Source organism: Myotis yumanensis, unplaced genomic scaffold (genome assembly GCF_028538775.1).
Source record: "Myotis yumanensis isolate MYYU_CA2020_CCGP unplaced genomic scaffold, mMyoYum1.0.hap1 SCAF_13, whole genome shotgun sequence".
Lineage (NCBI taxonomy): Eukaryota > Metazoa > Chordata > Mammalia > Chiroptera > Vespertilionidae > Myotis > Myotis yumanensis.
In genome coordinates, this window is record NW_027223764.1 from 42,402,967 (window position 1) to 42,422,700 (window position 19,734).

General features: G+C 53.5%; 1 protein-coding gene across 1 annotated transcript in view; it reads left to right on the plus strand.

Annotated features, from left to right (window-relative positions):
- The window catches only part of SLC29A3 (solute carrier family 29 member 3), a 41,514-nt gene extending 24,453 nt beyond the window's left edge, over window positions 1-17,061 (plus strand). Inside the window, exons 4-6 of the mRNA XM_070431934.1 lie at window positions 5,659-5,885; window positions 10,397-10,559; window positions 15,679-17,061. Coding sequence (XP_070288035.1) covers window positions 5,659-5,885; window positions 10,397-10,559; window positions 15,679-16,333 — 1,045 coding nt within the window. The 3' untranslated portion in view covers window positions 16,334-17,061. The remainder of the gene's footprint in view (window positions 1-5,658; window positions 5,886-10,396; window positions 10,560-15,678) is intronic.
- The last annotated feature ends 2,673 nt before the right edge of the window (window positions 17,062-19,734 follow it).

Consider the following 19,734-nt stretch of genomic DNA (forward strand, 5'->3'; position numbering starts at 1 on the left):
GGTGATAACAGCGGCTACGTCATGTTTCAGAAACCTGAATTGGGGCACAACCTACTGAAACCTTAAATCTCTAATGGCAAACCCGTTTTAGCTAACTTTGCTCAATTTGTAGTGATTGCCTGGATTTCTGGTTGAACAGGAATCTAAGGCACGTTTGGCCTTGGGGAGTGTGCTGGGATGGATTAGTGATGTCTGCCTGAGTACAGAATAGAGGGGGCAGCACATGTGCCTCATGTGTGCTGAGCCTGCACTGGCCAGTCTTTCCAAACATGTTATGCTCTGGGACTGTTCCAATGACCTGTTGTGTAAAAATTATCCCAGAGCATAGTGGCTTAAAACAGTAACCATAATTAGTATCTCTCATGATTCTGGGAATCAGCGGGCTCGGTTGGCAGCTCTGACTTGGTGTCTCTCATGTGGTTGCAGACAGCTGGGATTGGAGCTGGCCTCCTTGGGGGCTCCTCTCCTCCACTCCCCTCCCCTCCCCTCCCCTCCGCTCCCCTCTCCCTGTAGTCTCTCCCATGTTGGCCTCAGGTAGTAGGGCTTTTCATATTGTGGCTGAAGAACAAGTGCTCCAAGAGACAAGGCAGAAGCCACGTGGTTCTCGTAACCTACTCTCTGCAGTCACTTGGTGTCACTGCGTCACCGACTGCTCAAGGCAGTCACAGAGCCCCCTGGTTCCAAGGGGACAGAGACCCCCTCTCTCAATGGAAGGGATGTTGAAGAGTGTGCACCCATCTTCAAAGCAAAGTGCAGGCTGGAAGAGCAAGAAGGAGAACGGTGCTCAGTAGGCCTCGGGCCCTTGTCCTGGCACATGGGGCTACCTTCTACCTTCAGTGTCCTAGGAGGTGGGGGTGCAGCCTCCAGAGACCCCAGCCCTGAGGAGGTGGAGGAATGGAGCTAGGAGCAGAGCCAGGGGTTCCCTCAGCACTGTCAGCCCCTGAAGGGCACAGCTGGGTCCCTGGCAGTGACTTGAAAGAGAGCATGAGGACAGGAAGGGGATGGAAGAGGAGGGGGACAGCCCCATGGGGAGAGTCCCTCGGCTCCTCACTACCCTCTCTCCTCTCTAGGCCTCTCTCATGATCCTCTTTCCACTCACTTGTGCAGCTGGGCTAGCACAGGCGCACATAAATGAGAGCTCCTGCCCCTTCCTGATCTGGAGTCTCTATCTGAGCTGTAACAAGGGGTGATGCCTGCAGATCCCCTGTTGTATCACTTAGGCTGCACAGCAACCCAGGAGGGCGGCTGTGACATGACTGAGTTACAAAGCGGTTGTGAAGTCCAGGTCAGGAGCCATCCTGGGGCTGGGGTTAGCAGTGGCAGGGAAGGCCCCTGGGAGAATAGAATACTCCCTAGGAAGAGCACTGAGCACTTCTGAACACGCACTCCCTCCTTTGATCCCTGCCACAGCCTAGAACAGGAAACTTACTGCCTTGTTTTACAGGTGGTCCCATGGCTGATAAGAAGGTGCAGCCAGCATTGGAACTGGGATCCTTCTCCCCCACATCTGTGCCTAGAACCTCGGGCCCCCTACCTCCTGTTCCCCAGGTTTTCCGGCCCCTCCCTGCAGCCAGAGCCGCACCTCAGACCCTTCACCTCAGGGCTTGTCCCGCCCTGGCTTCCAGCTGCTGGAAGGAGGGAGGTGCTTAGGAAGGCCTGGGTCTGCCTGCAATGGGGACCCAGGGCTGCAGTGGGGACCCTGGGCTGCAGTGGGGACCCAGGGCTGCAGTGGGGTCCCTGGGCTGCAGTGGGGACCCGGGGCTGCAGTGGGGACCCTGGGCTGCAGTGGGGACCCAGGGCAGCAGTGGGGACCCTGGGCTGCAGTGGGGACCCGGGGCAGCAGTGGGGACCCTGGGCTGCAGTGGGGACCCGGGGCTGCAGTGGGGACCCTGGGCTGCAGTGGGGACCCGGGGCTGCAGTGGGGACCCAGGGCAGCAGTGGGGACCCGGGGCTGCCTGGTTGGGCAGAGAGCTGGCCCCGAGGGCTGAGCACTTCAGGCTTCCTCCAGAGGTCCAGCCTGCCCGGGCCTGGCCTTGCCCTCCGCTGGCCACGGGAGAGCAATGTGGGGATGGGGAGTGCTCCCAAGCCCCCCCGGGAAGGTGGTTTGAGGCTGAGCTGTTTTTTGTTTAATGTGCGAGAATGAAATGTCTCGTTTTCTAGCCTCCTGGAGAACCCTGGCTTTCTCTGACTGGCTCATCCATAATCGCCAGGCGTTTTATTATGCTCAATCCGCAGCATCATAAATACTTATGAGGAGGATTTACATGTGGGAGATTTGTGAAGAAATCAGTCCCCTGGGGTCCCGAGCCTCACGAGCAAGGGGGTGGGGGAGCTGGCAGCCAGCCTGGGACAGCTGGCAACCCATCCGTGTCTCAGGGCCGTGTGACCTGCTCCAGGTCCAGGCGCTGGAGCAATCTCGGCCTTCCCCCGTCCCAGCGCAGAACACCCACACCGGGGCAACACTTGTCAAGACTTCCCCTAAAATCCCAACGGCATCACCATCCCCTGGACCACTTTCAGAGAGTGGAGCCAGCGTGCCCCATTAGTGTATGTGGGGCAGGCTGCACTAGCATGTATCATAAAGCTTTATGAGCATTGAAAATAGCCCCGGGCCAGGTCCCGAGCGCCTGGGGCCCATGGAAGAGAAGGGGTTATGCAGCCAGTAATGAGCAGGCCAGGAGGAGACCGTGCAGGTGAGGGGCCTTATGCGGAGGTGGAGGCAAAGGTGGCTTGCGTTACTTTTTAATGCATGTGGCATTTACCTCCTCATCCCTGACTCTCCCCTCCCCTCCCCTCCCCACCCTGTGGGTGCTGGGTGAGAAGTCCCCAGCTCTCTCCAAAGCGTCCGTCCTGTTCAAGTAGCTACGTACGGGGTGGTGACAGGCACAGGAGCTCCGGCGAGGCCCCAGAGCTCCCGAGGTGGACTGTCCTGCAGGGCCTGTGAGGAGGTGGGTAGAGGCAGAAGCTATCCCAAGGCCGCTGGAAATGCTGCAGGTGCTCACAGCTGTCTCCCTGCCACGCTGAGGGGTCGGGAGGCAGAGGGACTGGGAGGCTCAGGCCCAGTGTGAAAGCCGTCCCTGCAGTGCTGGTACCTCTGCTTGTCCGCTCGTGTATCCAGCTGATGTTTGCCAGGTGCCTGCCAGGCCCGTGCCAGCCCTCAGGATAACAGCTTAGATGGGCCCTGTTCTGTGTAGCTCCGCACCTCCTGGTCTGGCCTGTTCCTTCTTTTTGCCCCAAGGAACTGTTAACACCTTTGGGCATTTGTCCCCAGCCTCTCCCCACTGGGTGTCTTCAGATTTAGAGTCATCAGCCGGAAGGGGCTGAATGTTACCTTATCCAGCCTCTTCTTCTTGGAGATGAGGAGACTGAGGCCCAGAAAGGTTGACTGTTCGCGTGGGGTCACACAGTGAGTCAGTGCAGAGCTGGCCAGGACTCCAGTCTCTGAGGAGTCCCTGCTGGCTCTTCTGTTGGGGGTGAACGGGGCAGCTCCAGCTGCTGGGGGAGGGCGGGGCACCGTGTGGCAGCGTTGAGTGTGTAGGATCTCCCCAAGCATCAGAGGTCAGGCCTGCCCACCAGCCTCCAGGGCACCTGTGTGCACTTACACAGATGCTCAGGGCCGCAGGGGTTCAGGTGCTCCACCTGGCTGCCCACCAGCTCCTGCCCAGGCCTAGACCCCTGCGGACCCCTGGAAGATGAGTCTTAGTGTGGGGCTCCCCAGAAATGGACCCCGGAACAAGGATTTTATTTAGAAGTAGTGTATTTGGGAGATGAAGGTAGGAGAGTGGGGAAGGGAGAGGAAGGAAAGGGGGGGGGATGAGGACACATATGTAATAATAAAAATATAATAAATAAATAAACAGACAAAAGCACTAAAAAAAGAATGCCCATGGGGTGTGCCACGCCTGACCTGCCAGGGAAGCTCGGGGCTCCTGGAAAGCACACGCCCCGTGGGAAGGAGCTGGGGTGTTTATCCACCCCCTTCCTGGGCACTGGTTGAAGTTTGCTCTTAGCAGGTGTTAATCACCTGTCACTTGCAGCCTGCTTCCTAGTAAGAGGGCGGGCACAGGGGCGGGCACCCTGAGCATGTGCTCCCAGCTGGAAGCCCTGATTGCCTCTTTGTGTTAGTTGGCACCCTTGGTAACAAACAATAGAGACCAAGAAGGGTGTTCTAATTCTTCACCTGGGAAGTTCCAGTAAGGTCTGCCTCCAGGCTCTGCTGCGCTGGGGCTCTGCAGACCCGGGTTCTAGTCCCAGCTCCCCACAGATTACACCACGGCTCTGGACCATCCCTTCACTTCTTGGGCTTCCTTCTGTCCCTTAGAAAGCAGAGGCAGCACCGGCTCCGTCAGCCAGATCAGAAGGGAGCAGATTAGCCTGGGGCCACAAAAGCACTAGAAAAATTTTTTTCTTGCTTTTCATGTTCATCATTTCACACCTATTTATGTACGTATATTTTTTTCTACCTTTCAAATCTTTATAATTTTTTTAGTCAAAAAAAGAAATTGTGTATAACTAATCTGGCTTTTCTCCCAGCCCTCACCCACTGGTTAGCAGGAAAATTAACTTAACTTCCAATCCGATTTAAAGCTTAGTCTAATCTGATGATTTAAACAGCCTCTTTATTATTATTTTTTTTTGAAGCAGCCTCTTTAGATGATGTCCTCTCTCCCTGCAATAAGAATGTGCAATTTCTCTGAGAGTCCGCCTTCCCTCTCCTCCCTGAAGGGCAGTGTCTGGGCAGGGTAGGGGGTGGGGGGAGTGTAGGGCTTACATTTGGGGTGGGAGGTGGGGCAGGGGGCTGGCCCTGAGCTGCACAGCTTGGCCTCAGCTGCTGCCCACAACGGAGACCATCCCAGGAGAACCCTGCCCTGGCCACTTGTCTGGACCACCTGTGCTTCCTTTGTTCCGGGGGGGGGGGCGGGGGGGGGGGGGCGGCGGCACTGGAGTGTCTATTCTGAGACCAGACTGCAGCCAGACCTGGGTTCACAGCCAAATGACCTTGAGCAAGTTCCTCAGCTTCTCTGACCTCAGTGTCCTTCTCTGTGCCTGTGGAATAGGTAGGAATGCCTGTCTGTGGAGCTGGTGTGTGAAGTCAGCGTTAGCACATAGAAAACGCTTAGTAGCGGACCTACACAAATTTAAGTGCCCAGTGTTTGCTGTGACCATGCTAGTGATGATGTGTTCCTTCTTTCTCTTTTCTCCCCACACTGCTACTCTGTCAAACACTAGAGCAAGTCAGCAGGAGCTCAGCACTGTGGCAGGAGGAGCAGGGGCTTGCCCCAGGAGCCCTCATGCTCTGTCCTGAACCTCACAGCAAGACAGAAAGAAGCAGTGTCCGCCGAGCATTTGCTCTGAGCCGGACACTGCCCACTGCACTCTGCACACACCCCTGTGGAGATCCTCACAGCCACTGGGCGGATAGACTCAGTCCCCTCCCTGTGGTACAGATGCAGAAGCTGAAGCCAGAGCAGTTGAGTCACTTATCCAAGGCCACACAGCGAGTGCTCTGGGAAGGGCAGGATTCAGACCCAGGCCTCCTAACTGCAGATGGACAGTCCCAGTCCTTGAGCTCCCCTGCTTCCCTTAAGAATGTCCCCCACCCCGGGCCTGGCCTGGAGCCCGAGGGGGTCCCTCACCACTTCTGCATCTTCACCCTAGAGTTCCGGTTCATGTCCGTGTGCTGGCCTCGCTGTCTGTCATGCTGGCCATCTTTGTGGTCATGACCGTGCTGGTGAAGGTGGACACCTCCTCCTGGACCCACAGCTTCTTTGCTGTCACCATCGCCTGCATGGCCATCCTCAGTGGCACCTCCACCGTCTTCAATAGCAGCGTCTTCGGCATGACGGGCTCCTTCCCTATGAGGAATTCCCAGGCGCTGATATCAGGTGAGAGCTGGGGTCCAGACAGCCGGCCAGGTTAGTCCTGCCGGTGACACCTGAAGGAGCCAGAGGGGAGCACGTGACTGCCCTTTGAGCAAAGGAAGTGTTAGGTGTGGTTCCGTGACCTATTATTGTGTTCGGTTTTGCTCAGAAATCTGTAAATGGCATGCTCACCTGGCTGGCAGGTTGGTGCTGGCCGTTGGCTGGAAGTTCAGCCAGGGCTGGGGTTGGGGCCAGGGTTGCTCTCCACCTGGACCCTGCCATGGCTGCTGGGCTTCCCCGTGGCATGCTCTGGGTTACAAGAACAGGCATCCCAAGAGACCCAGGCAGAATGTTATTTTCTTTTATGATTTCGCCATTTAGGGTCACTTCCACCAGAACCATAAGCCGGTCTGCACACTGTCTCAGTGGGCGTGTAAGAAAATTACATCGGCAGAGGCAGGTGGGAGGGAGGGCAGGGCTGCAGCCAGTCTGCCTCCCAAGTGCATTCCCTGAAACGGCATTCCTTTCTTCCCTTCCTCCTTCTCCCCTTTCCCTTCTCCTGTCTCCTCCCTTCTCTTTATTTTTCCATTCCCTTACCTTTCCCCCTTCTTTTCTCCTTCTTTCCTCCCCTCTACCTGTCATTTCCTCCTTTCTGATGGTATAGAACAGCCGTGGGCAAACTACGGACTGAGGGCCGGATCCGGCCCGTTTGAAATGAATAAAACTAAAAAAAAAAAAAAAGACCGTACCCTTTTATGTAATGATGTTTACTTTGAATTTATATTAGTTCACACAAACACTCCATCCATGCTTTTGTTCCGGCCCTCCGGTCCAGTTTAAGAACCCACTGTGGCCCTCGAGTCAAAAAGTTTGCCCACCCCTGGTATAGAAGACCTGCTATCTGTTGGGGATGTAAAGGTGAACAAGACTCAGCCGCTCAGGAGCTGACAGCCTAGTAAATAAACTCCGTGCCCTGGACTTTGGCATTGTATGGGGGGCGCTGATGCGTGATGTGGGCCAAGCGCTTTAGCTGACATTTTGATGCTGACCCTAAGCCTGGTATTTAGCCCTCAGCAGTTCCGTTCTCTCACCCAGATGTCCCAACAAGATTAAAAGGAGTTGGGTCAGGTGGGAAGACCACCACCCCGTAAAGACTGGGGGCGCAGCCGCTCTGCTGGGCATCTCCACACGCCCCGTCACGTGGAGTAGTGCTGTGGGCATTTGCCCACTTGAGAAGAATTTCACAAGGAACCCACTGTGTGCCCATAGTGAATATGCCAGGTCGTATGTGGCAGGGATGACAAATACCTCAGCAAGGCTAGGTTCCCTTCCCACTCCCACGCCAGTGCCAGACATCACTAATAGATCTGGATCTTTCCTCCTGAGCCTCTAAATCAAGCATGTCAAACTCAAAGGCTAACACGGGCCAAATAAACAAGGCAGGTAGCCTGCAGGCCGCGAGTTTGACATGCTTGCTCTAAATCCTTCTCAATACAGCCTGGAGGCCGCTTCTGTCCAGGGATCAGAGTTAGATGTGGCCTCAAATATAATTGCTATTTCTGATATAGGACTGGACTCAGATGTTCTGGTTCTTGAGTCTGAGCCCTTGGGCCTAAAATAAAATAATGGACCCATTGTTAAGTTTCTGGAGTGCAATGAATGTATCCGAGCAGTGCTTCCAGAAGGGCATGCCTAGGCTGGAGGAATGGCCACCGATGCTGATCTAGTCCCTTCTGTCATCCCCGTCTGAGAGAGAATGCTCCTCCCCTCAGCTCCCTCCGTCTGCTGGAAGATGTATTATTAATAAAGCATCAGCCATGCTCGTTACCTCTCAGGGGCCAGTGACCAAACACACCGTTAATGTTGGCAAGAGCCCTTCGGGTTCATTTGGCCACCCACGAATCTAGAGGAGGGAATGGATGCTCCCTGAACTTTTCAGAAAGTCCAGTTCTGAAAAAGTGTTGAAACCCAGTACTCACACTTCTGTATTCGTTACCCCGGGCCCTGAGCCTTTGTCCTCACTGTGCGCAGCCCCCGTGGGCACCCATCACGCTGGAAAGTCCCCGGGGTCCACTTTCCCGGAGGCCTCAGTGCCACCTCACCAGCCCCGGTTTTTCGTCCAGAGGAGCCCATCTGTGAATTCTTTGCATGTAGGCATCTGAGGAACAATCCATCCGTTTCTATACTGGTTTTTTTTCAACCCCTCATTTGCATGTATTTCCATAACTGATGAGATAAAAGGAGGGAGTCATGAAGGATGAGCTCCCCGAGGCCTGGTTTGTTGTTGATGATAATATTGTAAATTTTCTGCGACTTGGGGAGGGAGGGAGGAAAATCAATAGGCAGCGATGTTAGATCTGCTCCTCGGGGCAGCCGGGGAATGTCTTACTGAGTTTAACCCCAGCTCTCACAAAACGCCCAGGTGGGGATTACAGCTTCTCAGAAGTTGGCAGCCTCTTGGCAAAGGGTTTACTCTGTTGTTGCTGCTTTGATGTAGGAAGGACAGAAATAGCCAAACACCTAATTGAGAATCTGAGAGGATTTATATAGTACTTCTCTATGCCAGGTGCTCTTCTGAGCACTTTTATGTAATAATACTTTTAATCCTTATAACAACCCAAAAAGGAGGGGTTTATTAACAGCCCCAGTTTTAAAGATGAGGAAACAGGGAGCACAGAGAGGTTAAGTGGCTTGCTGAAGCTCACACAGCCAGAGTGGGAGAGCCAGGTTTGGACTCAGATGTCCTGGTTCTTGAGTCTGTGCTCTTAATCACTATGCTAGCTGTTATTTCTTTGCCTTCCTTCGAATCCCAGCCTGTGACTAATCGAGCTCATGCTGACAAGGTTGGGGTCATCCGTCAGTGCCGTGGGCCGTTCCGTGCTGAGCCACAGAGGTGTCGGTGGAGTGTGGGTGAGGCAGTGATGATGGGCGTTACGGTGGACAAGGGCCAGAACTGCCCCGCTCCCACTTCTGCTCTGTGCAATGCCGGGCCGATAAGTGGTGCCGGTCAGAGCTGCCTAATACAGTGGCAAAGCCCTCCATCCTACACGCAGAGTGTGCTGTTGCTGTCTGCAGTCAGCCGCTTCTTGCTTCCTTGAGAATCAAAATTCACTCATTCAGCCCTAGCGGGTTTGGCTCAGGGGCTAGAACGTCAGCCTGCAGACTGAAGGGTCACGGGTTCGATTCCAGTCAAGGGCACATGCCTGGGTTGAGGCTCGATCCCCAGTAAGGGATGTGCAGGAGGCAGCCAATCAATGATTCTCTCCCATCATTGTTTCTATCTCTCCCTCTCTTTCCTCTCTGAAATCAATAAAAAAAAATATTTTTAAAAAAGTTCACTCATTTAGCCAGTCGGTCCAACGTAGTCACTAGGCACTGACTGTACTGGTACCGATGGTTGTGTCTGTGTTCAGTGCTTTCTCTGTTCATTGTCCCATTCCCCCCACTACAGCCTCATGTGATGACAGGGCAAGCATTAGCCCCATTTTCCAGGCACATAAACAGAGCAGAGAGGAGTAAATGATCTGCTCACATGTGTAACACATATAACTGCTGATTCTGGGCCAGTAAAAGTTGGAGGGTTCAACAGAAAAGAAAGACACATTCCTTCTCCCCAAAGTAACTGTATGATCATGGCAAAGAGGGGACTGGCGTTTGTTGAAAGTCTACTTTGTGCGGGGCCCTTTCCAACATCATGTCACTCAGTCCTCAGAGCAGCCATGGAAGGCAGGGGCTGCTATCCCCATTGTACAGATGAGCAGACTGTGGCTCCAGGATGTCATGTCAGCACCCAGGTCCCAATGCACATGGCAGTCGAGGGTCAGGCGTACATCTGTTTGGGTCCTGGACCTCTGGGTCCACCAGGTGTTGCAGCCTTCCCTGCTAGGTAGCAGTGAAAGGTGCCACATGGTCACATGTGTCACAGATCAAAGCCCTTGGCAAGAGAGAACATTCCATGTGGTGGAGCAGTTGCGTGTGAGTGCGTGTGTACATGTGTAAGATTATGATAGGATATGTGTGTGAGTATATATATGACTGTGGGTTACTATGTCTGTGTGTGAGTATATGTGTGTGCATGGGATAGAGTGTGTGAGCATGTATGTGGTAGTGTATGTGTGTTGTGTGTGAGCGTGTAAGATAGTGTAGGTGTGTGGATATGTGTGTATACTGATATGTGATAGAGTACAAGCATGTATGTGGTAGCGTATGTGGGTGTAGTGTGTGTGTGTTTGTGTATGTGATAGGGTATGTGTGTGAGTATGTGTGTATGCATGCACCCATGTGTTCACACGTGCATGGTGCCAAAGCTGCCTTGGGGTGCCAGGTAAGTTCCTGAGTCCAGGTGGGCAGCACCGGGGCATGGTGATGGGGGAGGGCTGCCCAGGTCAGAGAGCCTGGCTCTCAGGCAGCGGGAGAGCTGTGCTGGACATCCCCTGAGCCTCTCCCTAGTGTGATTGGTTTGAGCGGAAGAAGTGTTCTCTGAGGAAGATGGACCCACCCCTGACCTTTTCCCTGACATCCTGTGCTCCCTGCAGGAGGAGCCATGGGCGGCACCATCAGTGCCGTGGCCTCCCTGGTGGACCTGGCATTGTCCAATGATGTGACGGACAGTACCCTGGCCTTCTTTCTGACTGCGGACGTCTTCCTCGGGCTCTGCATCGGGCTCTACCTGCTGCTGCCCCGGCTGGAGTACGCCAGGTGAGGCCCCGCCTTGCGTGCTCTCAGTTCACTCTTTTATGTGGTTATAACTTCTATATTCACTGATGTTCTTTCATATAATTAGGTGGCATGTTTGTTTCCTGGTTTACTGCCCATCTCCCCGCTGGAGTGTGAGCTCCCTGGAGCAGAATTGTGTAGATTGTGTTCACTGCTGTGTCCTGATGCCTTGAACTGTGCTGTGCTCATAGTAGTTGCTCAATGAATTGTCTGGCCAGTGGATGAGAGATCAGCAAGTTTCGGACAGAGAGGGCAGGTGGTGGAAGTGGGACTGAGGAATGAGAATGATGAGTAACAGCTCCATTCAGGAGCACCTCCGCTGCCCCTGCGTTGTGCTCAGCGGAGCCTAGTGGCCCGTCTCCCATTTAATGCTCACATACTTGCTCCCCTCAGGATGCAGCACTACCATTTATCCCCATGGTTAGCACTCACGTGTGACAGACCTGGCACAGAAAGCCTGACTTACTTGCCTGAGTTGCACAGCCTGCTGGCAGCAGATCAGATTCAAACCCTACTCCAAACCTGGCTTTTTACTCACTGTCTCTCAAGGCCTCTCTCCACCCTGCAGGGCCTCTCTTCTTGCCTGAGTATCTCCTTTGCATTGTCTTTTTTCTTTTTCTTTCTTGCTTCCTGTCATTCTTTACAAAAAACTCGACTTTACCCTAGCCAGCTGGGATCAATGGTTAGAGCGTCGGCCCGAAGACTGAAGGGTCCTGGGTTCCATTCCTGTCAAGGGCATGTACCTGGGTTGCAGACTCCATCTCTGGCCCTGGTCGGGGCATGTGCAGGAGGCAACCAATCAATGTTTCTGTCTCTCCCCCTCCCTTCCACTTGCTCTAAAAATCAATGAGAAAAATATCCTCGGGTGAGGATTAAACAAACACAAAAAAACCCTCAACTTTTTCTCATATTTTTTTCAATCCATTTTCCTACCCGTTGTCTTATTTGATGTAGGAAAGGCAGGAACTGTTTCCCACATTTTACCGGTAAAGAAGCTGAGGCAGGAGGCCCGGTGATTGACATTTGGTCCAGTGTGCGAGCCAGCAGAGCTGGGCGAGGTCAGGTCCGGCCCTGCCCTTTCCACAGGAGACCTGTTTTGTGTGATGGACTGAGCTAGGCCACTCACTGTACGCTTTCTTCATTTATTATCCATGAAGACTGTGTGCAGTTCCTGTATTTTTCCGCTTTACAGATGAGGAAACGGAGGCTGTGCAGCACTCACGGCCATGCCCAGCTTGCTCACCTGGTGAGCTGCAGGCAGGGATGTGAACCCGGAGCTGTTTCCGGAGCTGCACTCTTTCCATTGCACATGTGGTAGCTCTGGCTTGCGACTTCAAGGGTCTGTCCTCATCATTCACTCCTCCTGTCCCTGTGAGAGTCACCTCCCTAATCCCCAGGACCCCAGTTCTACTGGGGCAAGCTGCTTTCCCCACCTGCGGATTGTTATAACCTCAGCGGCCTCAGGAGGATAAAAGGGGCCCGAGCAGCCTGACACTGTGTCCCCCAGTGGCTGCCGACCCATGAGCTGCCTGTCCCTCCTGCTCCTTTAAGGCCGTCGTCAGAAATTACACGTGTGTCCATGAGGAAGTCCCTGTGAATCCTGGGCGTTGGCTGGCTCACTGTCCCCCCAGCACCCCATACACCTTGTCACTGCTGGTTAAATTGTCGGGGTCCTGTTTTCAGAATGCTTTGCATGGGTCTGTACCCAGTGGGGTGACCAGCCTTTCCTGTTTGCTGGGACCGAAGGTGTTCTCAGGGGGAGTGGCTTTCAGTGCTGAAACCAGGAAAGTCTCAGGCCAACAGGACGGTTTGGATTTGGGGTTTGGGGTTTGCACCCTGGATTGCAGATTCCCCTGGACAGCTAAGTCCCGCCCAGCTGAGCACGTGAGGAAAGAGCACCCAGGGCCATGCTGCCCCATGGACGCTTCTATTTCTCGGCTAATGAACACGTTGCTCAGGACCTTTGGGTTTATAGAAGCTCGTCTGAGGATGGAGCTCTGCTCCTGGGCAACGCAGACTAAATCTTAACTAAACGGGAGGTGCTGACCGACTGGCGTGGCTCACTGGTTGAGTGTCAGTCCGTGAACCAGGAGGTCATGGTTTGATTCCCGGTCAGAGCACATGCCCGGGTTGCAGGCTCAATCCCCAGTGTGGGGCGTACAGGAGGCAGCCGATCAATGGTGTTCCTCTCTCTCATCAATGTTTCTATCTCTCTATCCCTCTCTCTTCCTCTCTCTCTCTCTATAAATCAATAAAAGCATATTTTTAAAGGGGGGAGGTGCTGCACCCGGAGGGCTGGGCTGCCCCTTCCCGCCCAGGAGGAACTGAGCCTCGTGCAGTATTGGAGGCCGGTGACCTTGCTAGGGTAAGGTGAGCCGGTTAGAGTTGGAAGAACTTATGAGGAAGAGCTTCAACCACAGGAACCTGGTGGGGAGCTTCCTCAGAGAAGACTTAGGGCGAGGGCCTGACACTGAGTAAAGGGAGAAGTAAGATTTCTTTCCCTAAATAGTGATTGTAAATCGAGACGGGGTTCAAGGCCAAAGCTCCCACCTGGGCATCACATGAAAATGTGATTCCGGGGAGGAATCCTCCCACCGACCTGCTTGTTATTTATAGGCTCTTAGGATGAGAAGACTGGCACGGATCTCAAAAGCTCAGAGCTGCAGAGCCCCCCATTTTACAGCGGAGGAAACCAAGGCCCACAGCGGGGCGGGCCTGGCTTAAGATCACACAGGGAGGCAGAGTAGGACTGAAATCAGAACCCAGCTGTCGCCACACTGCTGTTCTCCCACCACCACCACACAGAGCCTTCTGTTTGAGGTATCACAATACAGTCGACCCATGTCTCTTGGTTTTCAGATATCTGAGGCCCAGAGAGGTTGAGTGACCCAGACAAGGTCACACAGCAAGGCAAAGTGACCCACACCTTTTCTTCTCTGACCAGAGGAGCAGAAATGGAAAAGATTGATCATATTCAGTATTGAGGATATGGCGGGAAAGGCACTTTTATAGGCTTATCAGTTCTTTCAAAAATTATATTTTGAAGGATATTTTGTGCCTGGAGAGCTGGACAAAGCCAAACATAGTCCTTGCCCCAGGGAGCTGTCTTTTATTAAAGGAGACAGAAGATAAACCAGTAACTAACACAATGATCATAAACTGTGGTCAGTTTTTTAAGAGCAATAAATAGGTGCTCTCAGAGAGATTAAAAGGGTGGAGGAGGTGGGTCAGACAGAGCAGAGATATATTAGTCCTACCTGTTTGAAGAGCAGTTCATCAATATTTGACAGTCTTAATATTTTTATTGATTTCAGAGAGGGAGGGAGAGGGAGAAAGTGATAGAAACATCAATGATGAGAGCCATTGATTGGCTGCCTCCCGCATGATCCCAACTGGGGATAGAGCCCACAACCTAGCACAGAGGTCCTCAAACTTTTTAAACAGGGGCCAGCTCACTGTCCCTCAGACATTCCACACATGCGCACTGCAGGCCCGGGACGAGTCGGCTGCTAAGCAGGACAGGCAGCGGCGGCAAAAACACGGGCGGGCCGGATAAATGTTTTCGGCGGGCCGCATGTGGCCCGCGGGCCGTAGTTTGAGGACCCCTGACTAGCATATGCCCTGACCAGGAATCGAACCATGACCTCCTGGTTCATAGCTTGGGGCTCAACCACTGAGCCATACCAGCTGGGCTAAAGTTACAAACCTTTTGATGCAGCAGTTGCTCTCCTAGAAGTCTGCCCTACTAAAATACTTACACACGCGCAAGGACTGATGTATAGGGATAGTCATCGCACCTGTGTTTGTAGTAGAGAAAAACTGGCGCTAACCTACTAGTCCAGGGGTGGGCAAACTTTTTGACTCGAGGGCCACAATGGGTTCTTAAACTGGACCGGAGGGCCGGAACAAAAGCATGGATGGAGTGTTTGTGTGAACTAATATAAATTCAAAGTAAACATCATTACATAAAAGGGTACGGTCTTTTTTTTTTTTTTAGTTTTATTCATTTCAAACGGGCGGATCCAGCCCGCAGGCCGTAGTTTGCCCACGGCTGTACTAGTCCATCAGTAGGGGAGCAGGTGAATTGTATGTTCATATAGGGAAACACGATGCAGCAGACACAGAGCTCGGTGTCCTCGTGTGAAAGATGGCCACACAATGTTCCATAGACAGTTATATGTATGCGTTTATGCATAACAGTTATTGTGCATTCAGGCAGTTACTTGATGTATTTTTTATATATTTAGGAATTAGACTGCTGCAGAAAGTCTTGCAATATGTACGTTTAATGCTACTTTTGCTTAAGAAATGAAACTGGCTGCCGTAACCGGTTTGGCTCAGTGGATAGAGCGTCAGCCTGCGGACTGAGGGGTCCCAGGTTCGATTCCAGTCAAGGGCATGTACCTTGGTTGTGGGCACATCCCCAGTGGGGGGTGGGCAGGAGGCAGCTGATCGATGTTTCTCTCTTATCGATGTTTCTGACTCTCCCTCTCCCTTCCTCTCTGTAAAAAATCAATAAAATATATTTAAAAAAAGAAAAGAAATGTAACTGGGCTTGGGGAGGTGTGGGGTGTTTGCACATGTAGAACAATATTCACCAGATTTTGAACGATCAGTACCTCTGAGGAGTGAGGCCAGAGGTGAGAAGTCTCGTTGTACTATGCCATTTCTCTTCTGTGTTATTTGGGTTCATGACATCAAGCATGTATTGCTTTTATAATTTCAAAGATGTGTATTTTTAAGTGTTATTTTATCTCCACCCTCCTCCCCCCAAAAACCAGTGAGCTGAGACTGGAGCCCAGGCTCGCCATATGGTGGTCAGAGATGGTTTCCTCTGTCCCGTCTCCGGGTATGGCCACCACCACACAACAGCGGGTTGCTGGAGGCCAGCCGTTCAGGCAGCACCCGGACAGGCAGGCCAGACACTGCAGCTCCCCTCCCGCTATCCTGCGGCTCGCACCTCACCCGAGAGCAGCCTGGGGCTGCAGGCCAGCCGGGGCTTGGGCTTTGCACGCTGGGCCCAAAGGTCCCCTGCCTTGTCCCTGGAAATCCCCAGTTTTCTTTCTGGGGCCCTCTGACCACGTGTCTTCTCCCCTGGCAGGTACTACATGAGGCCTGTTTGGCCCGCCCACGTGTATTCTGGTGAAGAGCAGCCAGGCCAGGACTCCCCCACTGCCCCTTTGGCGGCCCCCAGGCCCAGCTTCTCCCAGACACCACCCCTGCGCCCCATCCTAAAGAAGACAGCTGGTCTGGGCTTCTGCATCATCTACCTCCTCTTCATCACCAGCATCATCTTCCCCGCCGTCTCCACCAACATCGAGTCTCTGGACAAGGACTCGGGCTCGCCGTGGACCACCAAGTTCTTCGTCCCCCTCACTGCCTTCCTCCTGTTCAACTTCTCTGACCTGTGCGGCCGGCAGATCACAGCCTGGATCCAGGTGCCAGGGCCCAGAAGTAAGGTGCTCCCTGGGCTGGTGCTGCTCCGGACCGGCCTTGTCCCCCTCTTTGTGTTCTGCAACTACCAGCCCCGTGTCCACCTGCAGACAGTGGTCTTCCCATCCGACATCTACCCAATGCTGTTCAGCTCCCTGCTGGGGCTCAGCAATGGCTACCTCAGCACGCTGGCCCTCATCTACGGGCCGAAGATCGTGTCCAGGGAACTGGCTGAGGCCACAGGGGTGGTGATGTCCTTCTACATGTACTTGGGCTTGGTGCTCGGCTCCGCCTGCTCGGCCCTGCTTGTGCACCTCATCTAGGAGGGGGCAGTGGCAAGAGGGTCAGTGCTGAGCCAGGCTTGGGAGCTCAGAGAGATGGCAGGACCCGCCCGGAGGGCTGGAGTTGGGCTCAATGTGGACAGCAGAGCACACTGGGCCTCATCTGTCCCCGGGGAGCTGATGGCACCTGCTGCCTCCATGCCAGGCAGAAACATTCCAGACACCTTAACAGAACGCTCCTGAGACTTGAAGACCAAAAGACATCTGAATAAGACACTGCCACAGGCAGCGTGGGGCATTCCAGCTGCGGTTGCATTCTGCCTTTCTGTATAGCCTGTTGGGGACCGTGTTGCCAGTGTTCAGCTCAGTGAAGTGCCAACACCCAGCCTTGCTCCTTCCAGGTGACAGCAAGGTGTGGGAATTCTCAACCCTCCCTAACCGGAGGGGTCCCCCTGGAAAAGAAGTCCCCATGGGATGGCCAGTCTTTAGGTACAAGACCCAAGCCTGTGCAGACCCTGCTTTCTGGGGGTGAGAGAGCACCCACCTACCAGACTGGGACACCCGAAGAGGCCTTCCGGAGCCCTTCATTCCTTAAACCTGGGCTCCAGAAAGCTTCCCAGGCCTGGAGACCAAGCAGGTCAGGCCTACATTTTCAAACAGGGATCTTTAAAGTGGTCCATGGCCTGGGGCAGGGCTGGGTCTTTTGACATTGATGTTTACAACATGGTCAATGGTTCAAGGGCAAAATAAATACCTGGGTATTTAATGAAGTGCCTGCGTTAGGGTCTTGGCAGGAAAGAACACACTCAAAATGGGTAATTTGAGGGTATTTGAAGAGTAGGTATAGGGCTGGCAGGGGCACATCTAACCTGCTGTGACCTACAAGAGGTAAATTTCCTCCCTTCCTCCCTCCCTCCTTCCCGCCTCATTTGCTCTCTGCCCAGTCCCTGTGGCCTGTACCACAGCCAAGGAGCAGGTGCAGATGATGGAAAGTGGACGGAGAGGCAGAGGGCATTCAGCTCAGGGCCGCGTCCGGAGTGGGGCCGCTAGCCCCTCCACTTTCACAGGTTTGTTTGTTACTAACATCAGTAGAGCTCTGAAGCTTCGGTCAACAGAACATTGCTTTGTCCCGGGTAGTCGTGTATTTTGAAGCTGTTTTTTCAAAAGGTGACCCTCGTGTTCCGCGCCGCCCCCGCCCCCCCCCCCCCCCTCACATTTGCCATCGCCTGACATGAGCGGTCGTTTATATTGTTTTCTGGTTCCTTGAAGGCTTCTGCAAGGCTGTTCCTTGGGGCAGCAGGCTGGCTTGGGAATCAGAGAGAGAGAGGAACTAGATCAGAGCAGGAGTTCTTTCTCAAGAGTCCTACCGAAAGAACAGAGAGCTTGCCCCCAAGAAGTGGCAACCCTCGAGCCACAAATCAGCCTGCTCCTCTGAGCGCTGGCTCTGTGATGTCCTGCAGACCAGCGGTCGCCAACCTTTTGGACCTCACGGACCACCGGTTGGCGACCGCAGCTGCAGACAACTGATTAAACTGGGCTGCGGTTGGTAATACGCCCAGTGGCAGCAGCTTACGTTCCCTGCGTCTCAGGGAACGCACTCCCTCTTCTCGGGCCAGAGAATTAAGGAGGACACCCTTGAAAGGTTTCTTGAAACTTGATACCTTAAAAAATGTATTAAATGCATTTTAAAATAAATTCTTCCCCCTCTCCTCCCCTTGCAGGAGCCTGAACCGCCCCCGCCCCCCCCCCCCCCCCCCCCGCCCCCCGGGTTTTTTTCACCAACGTGAGCGCGGCTGAGCATTTGGGGCATCCGTCTGGCTGGTGACTTGTGTCAACATCAGGTGTTTTACGAATGGGCAGCATGTCTGCTTTCCAGTAAAACAGCAGTCTCTGAGCTCAGGCGCGGGGACCACCCCAGAGCTAAGGAGGAGAGTGGGGGTCTCGCATGCTCCGTTAAAGGGGAATAGCTTCCGGAAGTAGAGATGTCCTGGTTAATGAAATGATTTGAAATGAGCATGGAGTGCAGGGGAGGAGGTGGCCAGCGTGATGCTGCGGCTCTGGGAGAACTGAGTGACTGGACAATAGCAGTGCCAGCCCCCCTGGGGAGCAGGGCTGTTCCGAGTTGGGAGGGCCAGCTGCTTGGCTGTGGGGGGCGGGGGATTCTCACACTTCCCTGCCCACTGTTCTTTGTTGCTCACTCTAGTGGGCTTTCACCAAGGATCCTTCCTTCCCAGGGAGGGAAGAAAGAAAATAAAGATGTATCTCCAGGCAGAGGGCAGGCGGTGGAGTTCAGGCATCGTTGTCCCCTCACTGTCATAGCAGCTCACGGGGCTTGGCTGCTGTGGGTCTCGAGTCTCGTGGAACTAGCTTGGGGAAGTAGCTCACATGTTCTTGGGAGTGAACAAAACTTGCTAAAGAGAAGGGGACTTTGCAGCGAGAGAGGTGGGCTGGGTTGGCATCTCGGGGAAGTTGCCTTTGTCTATTGGTTCTTGGATTTAATCCAAGTGGCAGTGTTTAATCCATGCCCTTGTAAATTTCCAGGCTATACACATTTTCACTTTCCTTCTTTTATTCAGCAAAGGAAGCCAGAGGCAGCCAAATTAGTTGACTTCTACTAGTGCAGTGGTTCTCAACCTTGGCTGCTCATTAGAATCACCTGGGAATCTTTTTAAAATCCTTATTTCTGGGCCTCATCCTCCGGAAATTGTTTCTTTGTTACTAATGTGGCCCCACCCCATAACAAAGAAACAGAATTTCCGGAGGATGAGGCCCAGAAATCAGGATTTTAAAAAGATTCCTAGGTGATTCTAATGTGCAGCCAAGGTTGAGAACCACTGAACTAGTGGGTGACAGGTGCTTCTAAGAAAATGCTTGTTCCTATGTGCATGGGCATGTGAAGGGACTTGAACCAGGGGTGGGTTTGATTAGCAAAGACCCTTCATTTTGCTGTGCTCAACCTGTTGCTCCCCAGAGAAGATTCGGGGCATCCTCATCAGTGGGACGTGATGCAGGAGGTCACCGCAGGGCCCCGGCTTCTGAGGCCATGTAATGCTTTTACGGAGAACTCCAAGTAGAAGAGAGGCTTTATCGCAGTGGGCCTGAATTGAACGCCCAGTGCTTATCTCATCCTCGTGGTATTTCTGAGTGAAAACATCTAGAATCCATTTTACCATCATCCCTTCCTTGGTGGCAGCATTGTTAGTGCCAGTTTTGCCCATGGCAGAGTCGCTACTGCCCTCCACTCACTGGCTGAGGTCGGTCCAGTTCCCAGTCCTGCTCTGAACCCGGCAGGATCCCAGAAAGAATTTCAGCCCTACCAGCAAGTGGAGGCGGGGACCAGCCACAGACCCAGGGCCCAGGGCAGCCTATCTACCAGCTTCCCAGACTCCTGCCTAATGCTACCCTGTGATGGTACTTTACCTGCATGATTTCCCCTATCTGTG